The following is a 19,374-nucleotide window of genomic DNA, read 5'->3' as shown; positions in this document are numbered from 1 at the left end:
AAAATCAAAAAACTAAAACAAGGAGAAAACAGCCCTGCAGAGCAGGGAGTGTCTTGCCTCCTTGGACACTAAGCAAAAACTGGCAGTCTCTCTCTCCAGGCGGAGGGTATAGCTGGTGGAGGACGGCCTTAACAGTTTTCACTTAGTGTCACGCCTCCTAGGGAGTTGAGCTATACCCAAGGTCTCCTGTGTCCGTCAAGGAATATGGGCGAGAAATGAAAAGCTTTTATTAAAACAGCACACACTCATTTTCTCATCTGCTCTAACTGAAGGTTTTTTTTCATTTACACTGCTGGGCCAAAGTGAACAAAACAAAAATCCAGCGCACTGGCATTAGCAGTCTTCTCCATCTTGCTCAGATTCCATCCCAGATTAAAGTGGTGAACATGGAAAAGTACTGATCAGCACAAGGTTTGGAGAATAAAATACAGCTTTATTTCATTTCCATTTAAACGTAAGAGAAAATCCGCACAGACACAACACTTATGCATTTTTGACACACCATGTGGCCTTAATCATAATGCATGGTGCATCAGAAATGCGCTAGAACGTTGTCCGTACTGACGCTCTCAAATTTTAATGGAAACAATAAAACTGGATTTTATTCAACCCTTGTGCTGGATCAATACTTGCCTTTTTACTGCTGGGCCAAAGACCACAAATTAAAGCGGCATAAGCAGCCCAACTTTTACAAAGAGTTTAAGTGGGTTGTCCTTTTACATTACCTGTTATTTCAATATAATTTAGCATGGAAACTATTATAATTTACGTTCTGTTGCAAAAATGCTCCATGGAGGATATTCACTTTAATTATAATGGCGCCCCCTGGCATTCAATCTGTATGGTATAATGTGCACACCCACCTACTAAGCTGGATGAGCAGGTCGCAAATGCTCAATTCTATCCTTCAACTGCCAACAGCTGGATTTTCTGTTAGAAACCGTGACAGTTACAGAAAGAGAGAGCAGCAACAGAAAGGACATGCCCCTTGAGAAAGAACCCCACCCCCCGAGCTGTGATAGGAAGCGAGCTGCAACAGAAAGGACATGCCCCTTGAGAAAGAACCCCACCCCCCGAGCTGTGATAGGAAGCGAGCTGCAACAGAAAGGATATGCCCCTTGAGAAAGAACCCCACCCCCCGAGCTGTGATCGGAAGCGAGCTTCAACAGAAAGGACATGTTCCCTGAAAAAGAACCCCAACCCCAAGCTGCGATAGGAAGAGATCTGCAGCAGAAAGGACAGACACCTTAGCTGCAAACCTGAATAGAATCTAGCAGATACATTTTCAGGCTCATTCACACGACCGTAGTGATTTGTGGTTCGTAAATTGCAATCCACAAAAAACAGATACTGGCCTGTGTGTATGCCGCATTTTGCAGACCGCACATGGCCAGCACTATGATAGAAAATGCCTATTTCTGTCCGCAATTGCGGACAAGAATAGGACATGCTCTATCTTTTTTGCAGGGCCGCAGAATGGAACTACGTAGGCGGACAGCTGTCCGCATCTTTTTGCGGCCCCATTGACATGAATGAGTGTGGAACATATGGGGACCCATTCATATGGTCGTGTGAGCCCTTAGTAATAAATGGGAAATCTATGGGAGGTACAGGGCTGGTTCTAGCTTTGTTAGAAAGACTGCCATGTCCTATATGGTCTCATTTTAATTCTTTACATTAATCAAAAGGATAACCCCTTTAAATGGATCAGATGTCAATAAAAGATTACTACTGCTGCTCAATCTAAATAGCATTGCAGGTGTCTGGTAATTGTGTCTACTACTATAGTAGATGCTGTAAATCTCCCAGGTACCTAAACGAACATATAAAAAGGGAAGTGACAGACAGTGGACAAATTACCTTGAGAGAGTCATTTAAAATATCCATTAAACAAAGTAGAAGTGTACAAATAATTGCCTTATAACTTCGAGCAACTTGTCAACATAATGGATTCCAGCTCCAGCCACTATATTAACTCAGAGCAAGCCATTAGACAGACCATTTTGCAAAACAATGCAAGCTGCTAGACTAGTCTCAAAGGAAACAGTGTGGCCAACAAGCAAAATAAAATGCAGTGAGCTCGACAGGCGCTAGATAATAGTATCATCGAATTAATAAGTTCTCCACCTCTTCTGTGTGACTTGACTGAACACATGGTTTAAAGTGCACCCCTATCTATATCAATTACTCTGGCTTACTCTCCAGGTTTTTCCATATATACGATTCACGATCTTTGCAAACAAGGTGGCCTAACGGGCATCTGTCAGCAGATTTTTACCTATGAAACTGGCTGACCTGTTGCATGTGCAATTGGCCGCTGAAGACATCTGTGTTGGTCCCATGTTCATATGTGCCCGCATTTGCTGAGAAAAATTATGTTTTAATATATGCAAATGAGCCTCTAGGAGCAACCGGGGGGTTGTCAGCGCACCTAGAGGATCCGCTTTCGCTACAACTGTGGTGCCCTCTGCACCGATTGATAGGGTCAGGCAGCCTGGCCCCCACAATAGACAAAGACGTGTAGTTCCGATGCCCTGGGCTACAAAATAATGGCTTGTATGCGGGGGTACAACCGGACTCTTGCCGATCTGAGGATAGACCATCAATGTCAAAATCCTAGACTACCCACTTATGGCAATCACAATGATATAGTAAAAATTGTACATTCTTCCGTTTGAAAAAAGCTGCTGCTGATATATTGTTCACAGCAGCCACAGGAACCAAAGGAAAGTGGTGTTTGGAAACCTCTCATTGACTTCACTGTGCAGAGAGGAGGAGAAGCTGAGCAGTGACCTTCACCAAATGTCAATGGTGGATCCTATGTCATCTTCCTCAGCTTCATAATACACAATACTTTTCATTGTAATCCTGTCTGATGATAATGATATGACTGCAGAACAAAGTGTCAGTCTATTAAGTCTTGCTGACATGAAAAGTCACCTAAAATTTTATAAATATATGTTCAACATATAAACTTGTTTATTCAAGTCATTTCTAATTACACTTTTTCTTTAAAAATATATAGATGTATTCTTTAAAGCTACAAGTTCAGTGGCCTGAACCATTACAATCATTGGTAATAAAATGATCTACTTCTACCTTTTCTTCTGCTCCGACGCGTGCCATCCTTTGAACTCTTGGATTTATCTTTTTTCTCTTTCTCCGACTTCTCCCCTTCAGATTCTGCTTCACTCAGAGACAGCTTGTGACGCAGCAAACGATGTCTGTAGCGGGGCTTCTTTGCAGATTCAGAGTCAGTATCAGAGTCCGAACTTTCCTCATTTTCTTCATCTAAAAAATATGTTGTATTAGTAATACCAATCTAAAAAGAGAACACTTAGGCCTTATGCACACGGCCGTTGTGTGCATTGGGGACCGCAATTTGCCCCCATCAGTGTGGCACCCGCGACGGATCCAGACCTATTCAACTTGAATGGGTCAGGGACCCGTCCGTACCGTAAAAAAACAAAAACAGAACAAAGTTCAAGTGAATGGGTCGTGATGCGAGGAGCACACGGCCAGTGCCCACATATTGCGGATCCGCTGTTTGCAGGCTGCAATACAGGCCACGGCACGAGGCGTGATGACAGCTTCATGCCATATGCCCCAATTCTGTAATTACAGGAAATTAAAGAACAGATTACCAGGGGGCTCAATCAAATATAATTTCTAGAAAATTCCAATAGAGATAAATAAAATAAAAAACCCTCACAACTGCAGCCTATTTATCATGCTGATTCGGTCACTGAGGTCAGACACCCACCAATCAAAAATTGATGGCCTATATATTAATAAGGCCTATATATTAATAAGGCTTGATGTATCACCCATGCACAGGAAAGGTGATAAATATAAGATCATAAAGAGTCCAATTGTTGGGAGCCCCTGGATAGTGATCCCAGGCTGAATGGAGCAGTATTACACATTAGTCCACTGCTCCATTCACTTCTATAAGAATGATGGAGCACAGTCTACATCTGTCACTTAGAAGTCAACAGAGCAGTGGACAGACATGCACTACTGCTCCATTCAGAGGATTCTTGGAGGATCACCATAAGATATTTATCACCTATCATGCAGATAGGTGATGACTTTGTGCACCCACCCCTTTAATACTCTATCACACACACCAGGTAGCACAAACTGGCACAGAAGCTGCACAAATGCCATCAGGAGCGGTGACCGACAGTCAGGCTCCTGCATTAACAGTTGAGATCAATAAAGTTTATTAAAAATGTTCAGCAGTTTATTTTGGGAAAGCTTTTTCCTCCTCCTTGCAGCCACCTGTACTTCCCTTTTGCATCCTACAGGGGGACTATGGACAACTTTGGGATAGTTTATTATTGCATTCTACTTTTTGGGATAAAATTCTTTCTTTCAATTGGTCTTTATTAAACAATTTCAGCAGAATTTTTTGTAAAGATATCAATTTCTATTTGCAGGCTATAGCTTTCAGTTACTGGTCCCGTCAGACAGCAGTTCTGAAGACTCTCTAACCCTTAGGTCTGAACTCCTGACAGCTCAAACACTCCTTATAGCTCAATTCTTATGAAAATTATATGAATACAGCTTTAAAAAGAGTGCACATTTAGAAATAATGGCTATAAATTTAGCCGTCAGAGCTGCTGTCTGATGGGACTAAGTGTTAACAGTCGGCAATAGTCTGCAAACAGAAATTGACAACTATGCAGAAAAATCTGCAGAAAACGTTTTTTTAATGAAGACCAATTGAAAAAAAAAATTTTTTTGATTAAAATGTAGAATGCAATAAACTGCTTCAAAGTTGTCCATAGTCCATCTGTAGGATGGAAAAGGGGAAGTACATTATGCTTGCACACGCACTAGAGATTTATGTTCACTGAACCACTCACCATTATCCTCATCCTCTACTTTTTCAGATTTGGCTTTTTTCTTTTTGCCATCCTCGGGCTCCTCATCAGAAGATACTTCATCATCAGATGACATATTGGCTTTTATTTCCTCAAGAAGCATTTTCTTAGCAATCCTGGAAAAATGAAAACAATTGAGTTTTGATCTTGGTTATGCTACGATACATTTCGAGGGATACTAAATTTGAAAAAACACTACTTATTTTTTTTTCTTTTTATTCTCCCATTTGAAGGTATTCTACCAAGTGAGACCCAGAGGGCTCCATCGAGCAGCCAGATTTTATTTTTCTTACTCAGTTCTTTCATTCATTTAGTCTCAGTAAAACAGAAGACAAAAGCATGTTACACATATTGCAGTTATTGATCAGTCCTTTACAACAGACCCTATCCTGTATATTCAAACACTGAAGCTTAGTGCATCAAGGACACCAAAAGGTCTGCTGCTGTACTGAAGGCGTGGAAAGAGAAACTGATCTAAGTAAAATTGCACACACTTGAATATTTGACAGACTTGTTTTTTTTAAACCAAGGTCCAAAACAGACAAACAGGAGGAAAACAATGCCAAGTAGTCCTCGTCATGCACAATGTGAATGGGGCTGAACATCAATACAGACACAGCTTGTGTACAATAATGTTTCAGGAAATGCATTCTCTTTCTAATCTCATACACGGAGCATAAAATAATGCTTCTACATTTTAATTCAATAACACGACTTATTATAAATTCCAATCATAAATGTTACATTATGTAGTATAATATTCCAGCAATTTATCAGTCATGAGATGTCGGCACACAGAATAACAGCGATTTTCGCCGACTGGGGCACATGTATGTAAAATTCAACAGGTCCTACAAACAAGGCCCAGTGTTACAAGCCAAAAACAAGTTGTACCATTAAGGCCCTGTTCGTAGAAGATTAGTGAAGAGGTTTGCTTAGTGTACATGCCAAGCATATCCTTAGGACTCCATCCCTTCCATATGCTAGGTTCACATCTGTGGCAGAGGTGGTTAGGAGGCTCCATTGTAGTCTCTGACAAAAAAGGACATCATAACAACCAACTCCATTACGGTCAATTAGATTGGTCTGGCACTATCTCCATCCAACATATGCCATATACATGGATTCCATTTTTCTGTTCCTACATCAGAACAGAGACTGAATTACACCGCAGTTGGGAATCTAGCCTAATGGAGGCCAGAACGGTGTCATTCGGCCCCTATCGGTCTGGTACACATTCACCGTTAAACACCATTTGAAAGTTTATATTTAGTTACTCTGTTCAGATATTGAGACAGCAAACAATGCCTGAAGATTTCAGCACTGAAGAAAGCAGAAAGGTTAATGGAGCTCTTATGTATAACACAATCTTTTATGCATACGTATTAGTGAAGAATTTACAGTGGTACTCAACTTCATGTACACCGACACTTTTCATAAGCTGTAACTGTGCACACAAGGTAGACATACCCTTTAAAGGGGCTTTGCAGGCTCCTGAAATTGATGACCAATCCCAACGATAGGTCTATAATATCCAAATTGGTGATGGTCCGACACCCTGAACAATCACTGATCAGCTGTTCCCTGCAGGCGCTGGAACTAGCACTTTGCACAGGAAGCACAGCCCTGTTCAAACTGTAGTGGGCTTGCGGGGTCACTGCAGCTCTGTTCCCACTCACTTCAACGGGAGATGAACTGCAGTAACCCAGCACAGCCACTGAACGGAGCTGTGTGTCCTGTTCCATTCAGAGTGCTGCAGGGAACAACTGACCAGTGATGGTTCCAGACCTGAGGAAATGTCATCAGTAGCCTGGAAAACCCGTTTAAACAGATGCCTTTACCCCCTTTTTTCCCTCTAAGGACATTTATCATAGACATTATTAGTTTGCCATTCATAAATTAGATCTTTAGGGAGCAAAGTGTAATGTGCAATCCACAATGGTGGTCCATAAGTGCCATGAATTAAGGATAAACCATTAGCAGACTGAGCAGGTTTACATTCCCACAATCAGCTGACAGATTGTGTGGTTTTGCATTTTCTCTGCTCTTTGTAAAGGGATGAAGTGTGCCAGAGAGAAAGCCAAGCCAGCCGGGGGCTGCCATTCACAGTTCCTGGTGTCCATGTATCCAAAATGGGAGAACCAGTTGTAGAATTGTGAAAGGCACTGACAACACTGCTGTGGATATACATTATTGAAGAAAAAATATAGGTAGTTGTAGTTGTCCTCACCACATAAGGAGGCACTCCCACGACTGTATCTTAGGTTCACACTTAGACCCATTTGTTTCAACGGGGCAGCAAAAGATCCAAACAGCACATTGTGTGCTGTCCGCATCCGTATGTCCGTGCTGCAGCCCCACAAGAAGAAAAATAGAGCATGTCCTATTCTTGTCTGTAGGATGTGCTAATCCGCAAAATTCGGAATGCACACGGCGGGATACGTGTTTTGCGTATCTGCAATTTGCAGGCCACAAATGGTATAAGGCAGTGTGAATGCTTACTAACATGGAAACAGGTTACCGAACATCACTTCATACATAAAACAAAGCACAGCAAAATACGGCAGGTTGGTCCTAGTAGTGGTAACCAGTCCTGGGAAAGGAAACCTGGAACCCTTGTTAATATAGGCAATATCTGCACGTAAAATTATATCATTTTCAGTATATCAACATGATATAGATAGCCACGGACTAATGATCATTACCATAGATAAGAGTCTTTCTATACCCAATCCTTTATTACTATAGTATTCCAGTTATAGCAGGTCATCCTCTAGCCACAGGATAGGGCAAAACTAATCCGAATGCTGGTAATCCAACAGTTAAACTCCTGATATAACTGGAATGCCCCTTTAAAGTGAACATTTCGCTATGAAAGCGCAGTGCAATCAGCAGCATGGTATAGAGCAGATCAATATGTAAATCCTGACAAGATTCTTAGGGGAGATGGTGAATACTGATCACACAGGATGATTGACTTCTGTGTATACACAGGGAGAGCTGGGCAATCAGGACTCTATGGGGGAGATTATCAAAACCGATGTAGAGGCAACATGGCTAAAGTGCCCACAGCAACCAATCGGTCTCTGACTTTCATTATTCTGAAAAATGAAAGGTAGAATCTGATTGGCTGCTGTGGGCAACTAAGCCAGTTCTACTTTACACCAGTTTTGATAAATCTCCCCCTTCGTCTCTCCAAAGATTCCTGCCAGGATTTCCTCTTTTTTTTAACCCAGAACGGTTTTCAAGTTTATATAAACCTATATATCAAAAATCAGCTTCTTTTCCTCCATCATAGGTTCCATTCACACGTCCGTAAGTGTTTTGCGGATCCGCAAAACACGGACACCTGCAATTTGTGGACAGCACATCACAGACACTAATAGAAAATGCCTTTTCTGCGGACAAGAATAGGACATGTTTTTTTTTTTCAGGAACGGAATTGCGGATCCCGAAAATGCGGATTCGCATCCATTCCAGCCCCATTGAAAGTGAATGGGTCCGCAAATTGCGGATCGAATGCAGACCCAAATCACGGACGTGTGAATGGACCCATATTCTGCTTTTGGAGCAGAAACTGCATGATGGGATCATTTATTAAAGTCTGCAGCTAACAGGTTTTAAAAAGGACTTATCCCCTCTCATGACATGTCTTAGTAACTACTTGCATCCCCATGTAATACCAGTTCTGGAGCATTTAATCGTAGGACTATATGTTGTGCCCTTCTATTAAAGATAAAGCTACGCTTGGGTGTTACTGGTTGGGTGATGAGCAGTGTCAGACTATGCAGGGACACCCCCCAACTGTAATACTCACTTTTATTAATAAATTCACAGAGGAGGAATGTTGACAAGATGGCACAACAGAGACTGCTTCCGAATTATTACAAGCGAACGTAAGTAGTTACTAAAACAGACTTATGTCACTATAAGGGCATACAAGGACAAACTTTTCCAAAGAAAAATAAAATATCATTGTGTACTACTTTCCTCCAGTAAAAATGTAAATGACAGCATATAAACCCTTGTGTATACTGCATTGATCCTGCCTAATCTAAGACTGTAGCAGTACAACAGACCTGTCAGGGGCTCACTCACCTTCTAATGAGATGACTCTGCTCATTCTGTCCCAGTTTATACAGCAAAGCTGACAAGTGAGCTACAGAGATCAGGAAGTGTCTGTGAGCTCCAGTGGCCAGCAAGAAAACTAGAATGATTTTTTTTTTTAAAGTGAAAAACCCAATTTAACTCAAGACATCAATAAAAAAGGTATATAATCTTGTAGAGGTTCCTGATGAGCACCTCGATTATGCAATGCACATCCTCAAAACTGAGGAGAGAAGGTAAAAGTTATGCTGCTGTTGAATTGTACATAAACTTTCTAGCAAAGTTTTTGCATAATATGTTCCATTTAAACCTTGCTCTCTTGATTGGTGAAGGCAACATCGATTGGACACGATCAGGTGGATAGGGGATAAGTGGTTTTAATGGGTCAACCTCTTTAAGAACACAATTTGCTTGCAGGACTCACTGTGCATATGCAGTGCATAAGCTGAAACATTTGAAGGGGTTGTCCAGGAATATATAATTTCTAACAGACAGGTGCTGACAGCCTGCCTCCCCCACTGAAAGGATCATACTTGCCTGCTCCCTACCAGCAACCAAATCTTCATCTTCTGGTCTGGGGTTTGTTTTCTTCCTCCCCAGCAGGAGCATGTCACCTGACCCTCTTCAGCCAACCGCTGGCTTCAACGATGACATGTTTCTTGTAGACCCATCAGTGGTTGGTTGATCAGAATCAGGTGACTGTGCCTATGCTAGCAAGGAAGAAAACAAACCTCGGACAAAAAGATGGGGGCACAGGAGCCAGTGTGGAGGGGCAGCAGGGGCGCAGCTAGTATGTATGTATACATGTATATGTATGGAAGGGATGCAAATGAGCTCTTAACCAGCTCTGCCTCTAATGCCACCAGATGAGGCAGAGCTTGTTAAGAGCTCATTTGCATCCCTTCCAGAATTGCAGAGCATGTATGGCCTATAAATCTCCTCACCTTCCTCACACTGATTAAGGTGCTCTCTCCCTAAGGAGAGTTAGTTCCCCCCTGACGTGTGTGTGTGTGTGTGTGTGTGTGTGTGTATATATTATATATACACACACACACACACACACACACACAGTACAGACCAAAAGTTTGGACACAACTTCTCATTCAAAGAGTTTTCTTTATTTTCATGACTATGAAAATTGTAGATTCACACTGAAGGCATCAAAACTATGAATTAACACATGTGGAATTATATACATAACAAACAAGTGTGAAACAACTGAAAATATGTCATATTCTAGGTTCTTCAAAGTAGCCACCTTTTGCTTTGATTACTGCTTTGCACACTCTTGGCATTCTCTTGATGAGCTTCAAGAGGTAGTCCCCTGAAATGGTCTTCCAACAGTCTTGAAGGAGTTCCCAGAGATGCTTAGCACTTGTTGGCCCTTTTGCCTTCACTCTGTGGTCCAGCTCACCGCAAACCATCTCGATTGGGTTCAGTTCCAGTGACTGTGGAGGCCAGGTCATCTGGCGCAGCACCCCATCACTCTCCTTCATGGTCAAATAGCCCTTACTTTCAAAGTTTTCGGCTGACTGACTGACCTTCATTTCTTAAAGTAATGATGGCCACTCGTTTTTCTTTACTTAGCTGCTTTTTTCTTGCCATAATACAAATTCTAACAGTCTATTCAGTAGGACTATCAGCTGTGTATCCAGCTGACTTCTCCTCAACGCAACTGATGGTCCGAACCACATTTATAAGGCAAGAAATCCCACTTATTAAACCTGACAGGGCACACCTGTGAAGTGAAAACCATTTCAGGGGACTACCTCTTGAAGCTCATCAAGAGAATGCCAAGAGTGTGCAAAGCAGTAATCAAAGCAAAAAGGTGGCTACTTTGAAGAACCTAGAATATGACATATTTTCAGTTGTTTCACACTTGTTTGTTATGTATATAATTCCACATGTGTTAATTCATAGTTTTGATGCCTTCAGTGTGAATCTACAAATTTTCATAGTCATGAAAATAAAAGAAAACTCTTTGAATGAGAAGGTGTCCAAACTTTTGGTCTGTACTGTATATGTGTGTGTGTTTTTTATTAAGCTCTGTTCACACTACTGTTTTGGTTTCCACCTGGGGAAGAATCGAGCAGCAGACATTGATGGAAACCTGACAAGACACCTGGCAATGCTACTTTTGAACTTTGTCACTTTCTTTTTTTTTTTAGGAATACGTATAAAGACTTTTTATTATTATTATTCTCCCGACATCATAACACTTATCAGATTGTTATTTTTAAGGAACAGTGTTTTCATATAATATATACATGGTATAGATTTAATTAACACATTCCTCTTCCAGTGGCAAATGGATCTTAGATGGAAATGGCTCAAACGGATGTCAAAATTATACTTTTTTTTTTTTTCCCCTGCTCTTCTGATGGATCAGAAGAACGGAAAAATAACGGTGATGTGAACGCTCCCTAACTGGAGCACTGCTCCCAATCATTTTAATGGAAGACAGCTGCAGTAACTAGCTCCACCTACTGCACACAATGGCCGAATCTGTGTAGTTCCGATGCATAATGGCTGATCGCCAGGATGCGTTGTGTCAGACCTCCGCCAGATATTGAAGGGCCATTAATATACAAATAACTGGAAAAAATAATTTGAGATGGATGTTCAAGAAATTAGCAAAATGTCAGTGAGCTGTGACTATTATTTTAAATAGAATTTTACCATTATCTTTAAATACAAATTTTTTATTTACTTGGGAAAGAAGCTGAATCGTTTCCAATTAGTCTTTATAATGGGGTTTGCCTTTATAGAGCTCACACAAGGAAATAGTTTTAGGTAGGATCATTACGGTATTCTTAGGTTGTAATAATCATGCTGTAATATGTGTAACTGGGAATGTGGGTTCAGGACCAACCTTCTGAAATTACCCACAAGACTTAAGGGCAGATTTATTAAGCTTGACATTTCCTTGGTGTGGCATCGTAAGACGTGCCAAATTTTTTAAGAAGCACAAGCCTCATCTTCTGGCCGACATACATTTTAGCTATAATTTACACCAGTTTCAGTCTTAAAATATAGTAAATAATGAAGTTAGCAAAAAAAAAAAAAAAACACACCCTCTAAGGCCTGCACCATCAGTTTTTTAATCCACTATTGTGGCATCATTGAAAAACTCCCCTTTTAGAGTGGTGTCAGACTAAGGCTAGTTTTACAACAGCGGTGTAAATTCCGGCAGGCTGGTCTGGCAGAGAACAGCCTGCCGAAACTCTCCGGATCCGGCATTGCCGTATACAAACGGGTATTTAATGGGGTCCCTCGGAGTTCCAGGTGCATGCTGGCAGACAATGCAGTTTGTGTCCTGCTGATTCATGGCACTGTCTGCCAGAATTCACACTGGAGGTGTAAAAGCAGCCTTATATAAAAGTGAATGTGACCAAGGCAAAAATTCTGTAAAAGATGCAAATTTGTATCTTTACAAAAAGTCTCTAATCTACATTAATCCTTCCCCCCCCCCCCACCCCCAAAGTAAAAAAAAAAAATTAAAAATTAAATGCATGGACAAGAAAGTTTCAAAAAATTTATTGCAACCAGAAAAGCAAAATGCATTTATACACCATTAACCTTATTAGAATTTATGAATTCAGTTTTGAACAATCCCAGGGGAGGAAAAAAGAAATAAAATTTGTATAAAATCACACATGAGGAAACATAGCACTGCGTCATCAACTACATTACTAGAATTAAAGGATGGTCTACTGGTATACTGGAAATACTAGGAGAAAGGATGCCTAGACTCAAAGCAAGTGAGTTTAAGAAGAAGGTTTGAGGCATCATGGTAAAGTGAGGTTTAGATGGATATTTTGGGTCTGCAACATAATCTCCAATTCACCAGGCCAAGGACCAGCTTGCTCTATTGCAGCTATACTTTAGTATAGGCAAATAGTGAATATAGAGCAGGTTAAGTGAAAACTGTCAAGCATGCTCAAAAAAACATAAAGGGCTGATAACAGGCCCAAAATTTGCCTTTACCCACCTGTAAATAAGTGGGTCCATGAATAGTACATTATGCTGCAGGTTAAGTGGCAGCGACCTCTACAGTGCAGCCGCCATGTTTGGTGTCCTACTCAGTGGGTACATGGATGTAACTAAATGGCATGTGGGCCATTACCCTAATTGCCTCAGGATTATATAAGTGTACGCACCAGCCTATATAGATCGGATATATATCCCCCCTCCATGTAATAATCTAGTCTGAATCAGCAGTGCTATGCTCCCATACTGTAAAATCAAGCTAAACAGAACCACAAGTCTATAGAAACAAAAGCCAAAAAGCCAGCATCTTCAGCAGTCGTGTGGGATAAATAGCAAATATTCATCATTCATCATGAACACTCATGCTTAAGAAAAGCTGCAAAGGAGAATGCTGTAGAAAAAGCGGCACCTTATTTATGAAATTAATGTCTTTATATTGTATTTACTATATTTGTTTTCTCTTTTAAAATATAGCAGCAAACAACTGTAGAGTCGCAGAAGCAACACGCTCCTGAAACGACTCCTTAAATGTCAATTCATCAGCTACATCAACTGACCAATAAATATTATCCATAAAATCATAGTAAAACACAGGAAAGCAGCAATGGATTGTGGGTCACATTCAGGTCACAGTCTTTTGTACCAGATCGGCTTTTTGTTCTACAAATCCCACTTTCAGGGGTGGTTGGTGAGGTGATGCAAAGTTATGGCAAAGCTCACAAGTACTTGTCACCGTCAGGGCTATGCCTCCCCCAATCTATTAAACCCACTGGACCCCTACAAATATGGGGATCACATCAAATGCTACTAATTCTGAATCTAAAAATATGTCTTCCAGTTTGCCTTTATTCATTTTGTAAACAGGTTAATGCAATCTGACTAAAGAAGGTGCAGAAATACATTAGGTCAAAAAGTCCAGTTCACATGCATGTGGGAATTGGCAGGCAAGAAATCCTGTTTTGTACTCTACGTAAAGCAGCTCTAGATACTAAAATTGGGGCTACAGTTAGGATTACAGATTGGCTTCATTTAACAGTATTATGGAAAAATTAAAAGAGGGTCAAAAGATAAAACTACTTTGCAGGGGATGAGTTTTAAAGGTAGTTTGTCACCAAAAAATTCACTTCCTCTGACGGCTCATCCATCTCCTTGACTGACAGGGCCAGACGAGAGGACTATGCAGGAACCTGGCCCTGTCAATCAAGGAGGAGCTAGCCAAGGAAGCAGGCGGAGCCAGGGTGGCACAGAGTTATTTGTATCCTCCCACAAGGGCTGTACTCTTAGGGTTAATCACATGCAGCTTGGGTAATAAGCCATTACTGTTAGGGTAATTCTCTAAAACTACGATATATACTCAAACTTAGCTTGGGTTTACTTTACAGTTCCTAAATCGCACCTCGGCAGTTCACTATATGTTCTGTATACAGAAGGTGCCCATGGGGGTCAATAGTGTCAGTGCTGCTCCTTAAAAGTTCATACAGACCATGGCAGAAATCTTGTAACCTTTCAGTCAGTTAATAGATTTCTTACATGGAGTCAGTCAGCAGTTTTCACCCCTCAAAACTGCTGACAGCTTTATACAGGTGATGGGAAGAGCAGTGTTAACATCTCTGGTGCAAGACCAAGAGACCTATGTTTTAATCCTCCAAGTGCCCTGATTACAAGTGTCCAGGAGTCTGTGCATTGATGTGCAGGGGTCCAGGCTCTAGTGCTCTCCTGATTGGATACTAGAGCCGTCAGCACAGAGGGAAGAGGCTGCGGACCGTTCACTGCACATGAAGGGACCGCCTGATAGGCGCGTGCAATCACTGCACCTATATAAAATTCTGACAGCAGTTTTGATGGGTCAAACCTGTGGAAAAAACTCCCTTTAATGTGAAATATGTGCTTTTCATAAGGAGAAAGAAGCATCATTAAGCAAAGTTTACTGCTCCCTTTTTAACATTTGAAGGAGGACAGGTTTCACAAGTCATCTAGCCATGTCTGAGCATAATTTTCAGAGAGGTTTGCAGGGTAGGGGAAAAAAAAGTGCTATGTTTCCCCATTCCCGCAATACAGTGCCACTCTTATACATGGCCCCACCGGTGTTGTAACTCCATTGAGGTGCTGCAAAACTATGGGGAACCCACAAAGTGGCACCTATGATCCTCCAAGCAAAACTGTGACGCTGCATAGATGGTCACATATCCATCATATCAAACGTGTAAAAAAACATGAGTCCCAGGCAGAGAATAGTGTATGCTCGGTTATGTGCAGCTTTTTATCCAGTTACATGTCAGAGGTCCATACGTGTCATGCAATAGGCTTAAAGATATGCAAGTAAAGCAGCTCGGTGTGCTCTTTAGTCTGGATCAGGTCTGCATCCTTCTACTATACCACCGGTGGAGGACTCCATGCTTCACAGCACAGGGCCAGCTCAATTTGCTACACTTATTGAAAATATATCCAAGCACCAAATTGACCCCCAGTGGTTCACTTGAAAACCCCCAAAATGGTATTTTTATAGAGGACCTGAACACCAAATATTTACTCCCAGGAGGGAAGACTGTTACTTAATGGGGGGCGCAGCATCGCCTCACAATGCTTGTTGGGACGTGTGTGTTTTTCTTATTTACAGTTTATTTTAAAAGCTTAAAGATGGATTTTGTGGCAACATAAAATGTCTATCCAGATGCTAGGACCCTTCCATGAGCCCGACAAGTCCCGTTTCTTAGGTGACAATGTATATGCAGCCACCTTTCCTTTAAGAAAGAGAAAATTAACTAATTTACTGAAACTGGTTTAGATACCAGCAAAGAACACCCTCTTTATAATTTTATAAAGGTGGTTTATAATGGGTATTTCGTGGGTTTGTGGCTAAAATTTCAGAAACATAATTCTATGTATTTAAATGAATTCTTCTGTAAGCCTCATTTACATAAAATTTCTGCAACAAATCAGCTATGTGTGAATATACCCTTAAAGCATATATCCATGCAAGGCCTGAAAGTGTGTGACTGCAGTTAAAATGAACCTACATAGCATCACGTGATAAGGAGAGCTGATCTCATCTCTAGGAGAACAGCACTGCGCTTCTTTAGGAGCACTGCTCTTCTGATCTCACAAATATACTTAAAAATAAGGGCAGTTTGCCATCACCGCTAAGACATCCAACCATATCCATCTGTGTACTGCTTCGCATATTCTGAAGTAGTGAGGGGTAACTGTGATCCATACTAAAATGGAGGAGCACTAATCTTTACAGCCAGTCCCAATGAAAAGCCTGTAAGAATAATATCTCCCTCCATTTCATAGTCACAGGAAGTTCAGAAAGCCAAAACCTAAGCTGCTGTTCGCAGGATCCTCACAAGCTGACAAAGGATAACAAGTGTTAAGTGGTTTCAGAAATTATAGCACAAATGTGGGAATGTTATAAAACAAAAGAGCTAACACTTAACTCCCCGCTGCTGCAGCAACACAGGGGCGGTGGGGTTCATCAGTTAAGGATCAGTTCTTTTCTATTTTCTTAACATTCTCTCACTTTGGACAAGTTTGTTGCCATCTCCGAAAACTCTTAATTAACCACCACCCCCCCCCCCCCAAATGGCTAATTTATTTACTTATTGATCAGATCAAATACTTTGTTGCGAGGGTAATTAAACGGCCAAAAAACCATCAGTGACTTTGTTCCATATAAAAGGCAGAATCATAGATTCATAGCTTTCTGAAGGCCTGGTATGATTGAAAGAGGAGCTGTCACCATGAAACACAGTGCGATCTGCAGGCACCAAGTTATAGAGCAGGAGGAGTGGAGCAGATTAATTTTTATTTATTTTTGTAGGGAAAGATTCAGCATACCTCGTAATTTATGCATTTAAATCTCTGCTATCTCTGAAGTTAAAAGGAATCTGCCTAACTAAGGGCACCATAAACTAGTGACAGATCCCCTTAGTAAAATACTGGGTCACTTTCTTGACTTGGACGTTTCGCTAAATTCTTGTATTGAACAGCCGCTGCCAACAAGTCCTGAATATTTATGGGCTTCCTAGCTCTCCCCGTCCACCTGCTGCTGATTGTTAGAAAAATCTTTCCATCAGTGGCAGAGGTGGAGAGAGCATGAGCTCATGAATATCAGGACCTGCTGGCATTTGTTGGAGCTGCTATAGAACCTAGCAGCATGAAACTGGTGACAGATTCCCTTTAAGACTGTCCCCGTGCACAACTATCAGTGACTAAAAGCTATCTCTGTATACACATTCATACAGGGAATGCCATCACTGATGACCCCCCCCCCCCCCCCCCCCCCCATGTACAACTGAAGTCAGAAAGAGCAGAGATTTACATTTAGAAAATGAAATTACTAAATCTTAACCCATAAAATGACACATCAACCTGCTCAGCTTCTTCAGCTCTACACCATGCTGCCTGCAGACTGCACTGCATTTCATGGTGACAAGTTATCTTTAAATTCTATGATGAATGAATTAATTTTTTTCAGTTATGACCCATCCACAGGATAGGGTATGATCACCTTATCGGTGGTGATCTGACTGCTGGGACCCTCCACAATCAAGAGAATGGGGGTCCTGATCCACCCCATCCTGATAGACCTGTACTCTTTGGCAGTCCCATAAAGAACGGATGGAGCAGCAGGACGCACGCTTGACCTGCTGCTCCCAGTGGTCAAACAGTTACCCCCTATCCCGCAGATAGGGGATAACTTTAAAACTGGGCACAACACATTTTAACTGAGATTAAAGGAGATAGAAACCTTTACAACCATTTCTTTTAAGGCATCACAAAATAAAATAAAAATGTAAACAAATATAAATGTCCTTTTCCAGTTTTGTGTTATAAGCTCCAATGCAAACTGAGTCTCCATGGTTGCTACAAACCCTGTGTAGTCTGTTCATGCAGACATACATATGCATGAAGTATGTATGCTGCAGGTTCAGATCAGACAGTGTCTGCGGCCTGTAGAGACACAGCACACACAGATCTTCATTGGAGGTGAGGACACAAAACAGGACATTTTTAATGAAGACTATGTGAAATTTAGCTTTTTTTTTTTTTAGCTATTTAAGATGTGTTACAGCAATAACACTGGTTGCACACGTGTCTTAAGGCTAAATGTGTGGAGAATGACCTATAAATTTCAAGTAAAACATATTGATGGGTTCTAAAACAATAATGAAATATGGCTTTGCCTATGTGATATACTTCAGACTAACTTCTTCATAGAAAAATATTCTGACATCTGAAACTTGCATAATTATACACTGTTGCCCAGATAGTTTGCACGGCAGTAAGCTTGACCATTCATGGGTGTAAAAGAAGATTGTGGCGTGGATGCTTATTCAAACTCACTTGCAGTTTAGGATAGGACAGATTTAAAATGACAAAATATTAAATTTAAATTGTTCAGAGAACATAAAACTAAACAAGAATGAAGAAAACGAAGTACCAAGCCACCCACTAAACCTTACACAGTTGAAAAGCTCAGACGGCAGGGACAACGTGCATCAACAGTGTGACCTAAAACAGATTCAATCCTTCAAGTCATTGCTTTCAAGAAAAATAGTTTTCCAAGGAAAAATATGAACACAAACAACAGTACACTGCTGTGTATTTATAACACACCCTATGCAAGGTGTGTGAACACTTTAGAGATTTATTTTTTCATTGGTTTTCTGGTTTTTGGCCCTGCTTTGTTGGCCTCTCGGTCAAACTTGCGATCAGCCTTGGATCGAGTCTTTAAAACGCAGGAAGTCCGGGTTTGTACAACCTGCTTGCTCTTCCGTTGCTTTGCTTTGGACCCACGCTTAGGGTGTGTTATAATCTTTTTTAAGTCCGTATGGTTGGAATCATACCTATTCTCAGGATCATCGTCATCATCTTCGTCCTCATCCTCCTCATCACGAGTACCAGATTTTGTTCCTGCTTCATCACCTGAAACAAAGTTTTTATAGGTATATAAAATGGGGAAAACATAGCTTATTCAAACGACATAGAAAACAAAATGTAAGCTCTGTTCACACTCAAGTCTTCGGATCAGTTTTAAACACATACCAGAAAATCTTGACTGACCCCATTAACGTTAATGAAGATACTTATTGGACGCCAGAATACTACTGCAGACTCCCCTACTCTAGTTCCAAAAAAAACACTGGAATTGGCAATGGAAACTCCAAGGTAACACCAATGTCAATACAGCGCCCCTGTTACTATTAAATGTTAGCAAAACGTATTCGCACACCAGATCAAAAATGTTTCAGTAGCCTGCCTAAAACAGGAAAATTGTAATATAATACTCTGCACCGTTCCTGCAAACCCGATGCCCAGAATTTGACTACCAGCTATACAACATGTGATAACAGTAGTAGACAATACCACCGTGATGTTCACATCA

General features: G+C 41.0%; 1 protein-coding gene across 2 annotated transcripts in view; it reads right to left on the bottom strand.

Moving 5' to 3' along the window:
- Positions 1 to 19,374, bottom strand: part of ATRX (ATRX chromatin remodeler) — a 255,917-nt gene that overhangs the window by 148,691 nt on the left and 87,852 nt on the right. For both annotated transcript variants that reach the window (XM_040405241.1, XM_040405242.1), the window contains exons 10-12: positions 18,836 to 18,914; positions 4,872 to 5,005; positions 3,100 to 3,291 (exon numbers count right to left, since the gene is read on the bottom strand). In XM_040405241.1, the coding sequence (XP_040261175.1) occupies positions 3,100 to 3,291; positions 4,872 to 5,005; positions 18,836 to 18,914 (405 nt within the window). The remainder of the gene's footprint in view (positions 1 to 3,099; positions 3,292 to 4,871; positions 5,006 to 18,835; positions 18,915 to 19,374) is intronic.

This window comes from Bufo bufo, chromosome 8, assembly GCF_905171765.1.
Source record: "Bufo bufo chromosome 8, aBufBuf1.1, whole genome shotgun sequence".
Lineage (NCBI taxonomy): Eukaryota > Metazoa > Chordata > Amphibia > Anura > Bufonidae > Bufo > Bufo bufo.
The sequence above is the reverse complement of the archived record's forward strand: the minus strand, read 5'-3'. Positions and strand labels throughout refer to the sequence as shown.